The following is a 5,830-nucleotide window of genomic DNA, read 5'->3' as shown; positions in this document are numbered from 1 at the left end:
ACATGTTCTATGAACTTAAATAATAGGAAAATGTACATTGTGCCATTAACCATAGTAAACAACCAAAAAACAACCAAATAAATACATGAATAGGATTTTAATAAAGGTGCACATGAGAGAATTAAATCAGATTAGAGTTATGCTTATATGAATTTTCTCCGTTTTGGCGCCACCTGGTGGTCAAATAGGAAACAGACGCATATATATATATATATATATATATATATATATATATATATATACATATATATATTTCATTATATTATTATATATATATTTCATCTCAGTTATTTAAAAAGATAAAAAAGATAATTGCTCAGGTTTGGAGTACAGTGGGTCAGTGGTTAACACATTAGCCTCACATCTCTGGGATTATGGTCTTGCTTCTCACTACTGCCATGGGTGCATAAAGTTTGCCTGTTCTCCCTGTGCTTCAGAGGTTTCCTTCTCATAGTTAGGTAAAGGAAAAAAAAATCACCCTGGTCAAATGGTCTTTATCCAGTTTTAGAAAATAAAAAAAAACACATTGCGATGAACAACTTTGAATCTGAAAGTGTTAGCTCTTATGGGTGAGCTGAGCCAAATGATCTGACTCACTTATAATACAATTCCCATCTCAATCACACAGCTGGTCCTGTTTCCGAGAAAACACACACATCCACACATCCTGGGTGTGGTGGTCATCCGTATCTGGTGAGAAGTATGACGATGACCCCACATAGACGTATTTAAATAAATTGTCTATATGTTGATGTGGTGCAGTTTTTCTTTTAGCTTCTACGGAAGGAGGCTTCGCTATCTTTACAGAACATAAGAAACAAACAATCAAAAAACCATAGTGCTAAAAAGTCCTAGATGTTAGACCAGATCATCCCTAGTGAACAAGCCTGAGGCGACTGTGGCGAGGAAAAAACTCCCTTAGACGATATGAGGAAATCTTGAGAGACTCAAAAGGGAACCTCATCCTCATCGGAGAGTGTGATTAGAAATTATTCTAAACACCAGGGAGTGAGATATATATACACTATATTGCCAAAAGTATTCGCTCACCCATCCAAATAATCAGAATCAGGTGTTCCAATCACTTCCATGGCCACAGGTGTATAAAATCAAGCACCTAGGCATGCAGACTGTTTTTACAAACATTTGTGAAAGAATGGGTCGCTCTCAGGAGCTCAGTGAATTCCAGCGTGGAACTGTGATAGGATGCCACCTGTGCAACAAATCCAGTCGTGAAATTTCCTCGCTCCTAAATATTCCACAGTCAACTGTCAGCTGTATTATAAGAACGTGGAAGTGTTTGGGAACGACAGCAACTCAGCCACGAAGTGGTAGGCCACGTAAACTGACGGAGCGGGGTCAGCGGATGCTGAGGCGCATAGTGCGAAGAGGTCACCAACGTTCTGCAGAGTCAATCGCTACAGACCTCCAAACTTCATGTGGCCTTCAGATTAGCTCAAGAACAGTGCGCAGAGAGCTTCATGGAATGGGTTTCCATGGCCGAGCAGCTGCATCCAAGCCATACATCACCAAGTGCAATGCAAAGCGTCGGATGCAGTGGTGTAAAGCACGCTGCCACTGGACTCTAGAGCAGTGGAGACGCGTTCTCTGGAGTGACGAATCACGCTTCTCCATCTGGCAATCTGATGGACGAGTCTGGGTTTGGCGGTTGCCAGGAGAACGGTACTTGTCTGACTGCATTGTGCCAAGTGTAAAGTTTGGTGGAGGGGGGATTATGGTGTGGGGTTGTTTTTCAGGAGCTGGGCTTGGCCCCTTAGTTCCAGTGAAAGGAACTCTGAATGCTTCAGCATACCAAGACATTTTGGACAATTCCATGCTTCCAACTTTGTGGGAACAGTTTGGAGCTGGCCCCTTCCTCTTCCAACATGACTGTGCACCAGTGACCAAAGCAAGGTCCATAAAGACATGGATGACAGAGTCTGGTGTGGAGGAACTTGACTGGCCTGCACAGAGTCCTGACCTCAACCCGATAGAACACCTTTGGGATGAATTAGAGCGGAGACTGAGAGCCAGACCTTCTCGTCCAACATCAGTGTGTGACCTCACAAATGCGCTTCTGGAAGAATGGTCAAAAATTCCCATAAACACACTCCTTAACCTTGTGGACAGCCTTCCCAGAAGAGTTGAAGCTGTTATAGCTGCAAAGGGTGGACCGACGTCATATTGAACCCTATGGATTAGGAATGGGATGTCACTTAAGTTCATATGCGAGTCAAGGCAGGTGAGCGAATACTTTTGGCAATATAGTGTAGATATATATAGATATATATATATATATATACACTATATTGCCAAAAGTATTCGCTCACCTGCCTTGACTCACCTTGTCTATTCCAGCCACACTTTTCAGCTCCTCCTGAGAGATTTTCAGATATTCCCAAGTTGGATGTAAGGTATAATTTCTCCACAGTGCTTTGTAAAACACTCAGATATAGATTTTTTTTGCTGTTCATTTTCTCAGTGCATTTTGTTCATGCACTCATTTTTGTTTCGTGATATAATTTGTGTATTATTAATTAAACTGTAGTGTGGGAGTCCATTTTGTAAGATGTAATAATAATCATTAGCATTAGCTAGAAGTTAGTGGCTATGCTGAACGCCTGATCTCACAGTTGTCCACTAGGCGGCGATAAAAATCTACAGTCCGCTACATTTACAAGCGGCGAAGAAGAAGACGACGACGAAGAGGAACCACGTGACGAAACACTGTCATGGCGGCCGCCGCTGCAGTCCGGGCGAGCATCGGGCTGAGTTCAAGACTGGTTAAAGTTGCACCGCAGTGTCGAGTTTGTCCGTTTAACCGATTAAACATCTGCAACGGAGCCACGATAGACAAGCCGAGTCGCCGTTTCTCAGCGCCGAGCAGACACTTACAGACTTCTATTAGTGAGTGAACTGACCGGAACCAGAGACAGAACTAACAGCACTGAGATACACGCGCACGCCTTACCTGGGCTAGGTGATCAAACGGGTTATTTGCAACGCCTTTCACTTTACCTGAGAGTTTTGCACCAGTGATAAACGGCGTTTTAAGTAGGGCTGTGCGATCCATCAAATCGTAGTGTATCGCTACGATATTTACCGTGGATCGTTATCGCGATATTATTATTGCATTCATGAATCAGTCCATCCATCAACATTTCCAGCCAGTCAGGCTTGATTTATATTGTCATTCTGCTGATTTTTCTGCTGTACGTAGTGGCAGGAGGCTGATAAAATTCAGTTCAGTTTTATTTGTATAGCGCTGTCAACGATGAACATTGTCTCAAAGCAGCTTTACAGAACATAGTCCTAGATGTTGGACCAAATCATGTGATCTAGTTAGCAAGCCTGAGGCGAGTAAAAACTCTCTTAGATGGTACGAGGAAGAAACCTTGAGAGACTCTAACCTCATCCTCATGTGGGTGACACCGGAGAGTGTGATTATAAATTATTATAAACAACGGAGAGTGTGATAGATATAAAGTCAGTCAAGAGTCTATTCCAGCCACACCGTTCAGCTCCTCCTGAGGGATTTTTTTCAGATATTCCCATGCTACATGGAAGTAAGGTATCATTTCTCCACTGGATCCTGGGTCTGTTGTCCTAAAGGTCTCTCACCTGTAGGCCATCCTTGTAAGGTGTCCAATCCACTTCATTTGGTGGTTCTACTTTTGTCAAGCTTCTCACCCGGTTGCTCAGTCTTGCACTCACCACCCGTACTTGCACTCTTATTCTTGTAGTCATTGACAAGGCCTGTATTTTCAGAGCTCTTGCTTCACTGCTACAGACTGTTACAGCAACTGTAATGCTGCTGACTGACTAATTACAGACCCCCACCAGATTAGACTTTTATACAATTCAACAGACACCCTTTACAGTAACACATGCCGATCAATCGTCAAAGGTTCATCAGCATGACTTATTGACAATTTGTGTCACAGTGTGCAATTTTTTTCCCCCAAGCTCTTTTACCCACCATTTACGATGTTCAGGGAAAGTCACAGTGACATATTGGCTAAGTGAGGAGAAAATCCTCTCCAAGAACGTAGTGTGTAAATAAGTGGACTTTGTAGACATGATGTCCTGATTTGATTATTTATTAATTAATTAATTATTATTTTAAACCTTATTTCTCATTTCAGGTCGGCACCAGAGTGACGAGGGCAGTTCAACGGTAGAAGATCCAGACGAGGATGTGTGCGTTGTCTCATCTTTTCCCATTTATATAACTTAGAAATGCATTTTGCTGATGAATCTTTAGGGGTAGTTCTTTAACACTTATGTTAATCTTAACTTCCATATAATTAGTTTTCAATATGAAAACATTCTACAAAGCCCTTGATTGTCGCACAATTTATTATTATTATTATTAATTTATTTTATTTTATTAAATAATTTAATTAATTAATTTATTCATTCATTTATGCAAATAATTAATCAATCGTTCAAACAATTAATTAATGTATTCATTCATTTAATTATTTATTTATTTTTTACATATTATATGACTGTCATTTCAATTTCCATCATCTTGACCAAACAAAACAATTTATCCATTAAATGAAAACGACTTTAAACCATATAATGCAGAATCACAACCATCAACAATTCACCTGCTGTAAGCAATAACAGTAATAGAATATACACTTTTGTATAATAATTGCTATCTATTACGTTCATATTATAGCAATAATTTATGTCCACAATGTCATAGGTGCAATTTCTCCATGTTATGTCTAATCTAAATGTGTAACTAAACGGAATGCTTTCCTCTGCAGCGTTAATGTGGTGTTTATTGACCGGTCTGGAGAGAGGATACCGGTGAAGGCAAAAGTTGGAGACAATGTTCTGTATCTTGCTCACAGACACGGGATCGATCTTGAAGGTGATCTTTTATAACATTTTCATTGCTTTGTATGTATCTGGCATGATAGATTATAATATTCATAAAAAGCTAATGAAATTAATGGTGGACTGAGAGAATCCTCTCCTCTTCACTTCTTCATATTTGTGTATATTTCCCCCCTCATTACGTTAACCTTCTCAGTCGAACCAGTGTGCCAGAGTGATTTACAGGACAACGTTCCTTTTTAATATAAATTCATAGATCTTTTTTTTTTTTTCTTCTTCTTCTTCTTACAAAAAACCTGCATGGATTTCCTTTTCGATTTGGTGGATGATCATGAACTCATTCTCCTGCTTTTTCAGGCGCCTGTGAGGCATCATTGGCTTGCTCCACGTGTCACGTTTATGTAAATTTCGAGTGCTACGATAAGCTACCTGAGCCTGAAGAAAGGTAATGTGCAGTACATTAAAGTAATATAGATATATTTGGATTTTTAAGATCCTTGTTCCTTACATTTACATTTCTGGCATTTTGCAGACACCCTTATCCAGAACGATGTACAATACTCAAGTATCAAGTGTATTTAATTAGCCAGCCATAATTTATGATGGGTGTTATGCTAATCAGCTAGCTTTTGATTATCATGTTTAATATACTAATATCCTTTTCCTTTTTATTAGTTGTAGAGTTTAGACCATCCATGTGCTATGAATCTCATGTGTCCGTGACATCTTTTAACCTTTTAAAGGGAGGACGACATGCTGGACATGGCCCCGATGCTGCAGGAGAACTCTCGTCTCGGTTGCCAGATCATTTTGACTCCCGAGCTGGACGGCATTGAGCTGACCCTTCCCAAGGTCACGAGGAACTTCTATGTTGATGGTCACATCCCTAAGCATCACTGAGAAAAGCGGCTTGAAGTAAAGGCGGAGCAAACATCTGTTATCAGGAGGACTGAGAGTCTCGTGTTTAAAGGACAGA

General features: G+C 40.3%; 1 protein-coding gene across 1 annotated transcript in view; it reads left to right on the top strand.

Moving 5' to 3' along the window:
* Positions 1-2,693: 2,693 nt before the first annotated feature.
* The window catches only part of fdx2 (ferredoxin 2), a 3,986-nt gene continuing 849 nt past the window's right edge, over positions 2,694-5,830 (top strand). The window contains exons 1-5 of the mRNA XM_058402053.1: positions 2,694-2,907; positions 4,146-4,200; positions 4,782-4,888; positions 5,212-5,299; positions 5,598-5,830. The exon at positions 5,598-5,830 is cut by the window's right edge and continues 849 nt beyond it. Of these exons, the coding sequence (XP_058258036.1) occupies positions 2,733-2,907; positions 4,146-4,200; positions 4,782-4,888; positions 5,212-5,299; positions 5,598-5,754 (582 nt within the window). The 5' untranslated portion in view covers positions 2,694-2,732 and the 3' untranslated portion in view covers positions 5,755-5,830. The remainder of the gene's footprint in view (positions 2,908-4,145; positions 4,201-4,781; positions 4,889-5,211; positions 5,300-5,597) is intronic.

Source organism: Hemibagrus wyckioides, linkage group LG11 (genome assembly GCF_019097595.1).
Source record: "Hemibagrus wyckioides isolate EC202008001 linkage group LG11, SWU_Hwy_1.0, whole genome shotgun sequence".
Taxonomy (NCBI): Eukaryota; Metazoa; Chordata; class Actinopteri; order Siluriformes; family Bagridae; genus Hemibagrus; species Hemibagrus wyckioides.
This window is presented reverse-complemented; position numbering and strand designations above follow the sequence as displayed.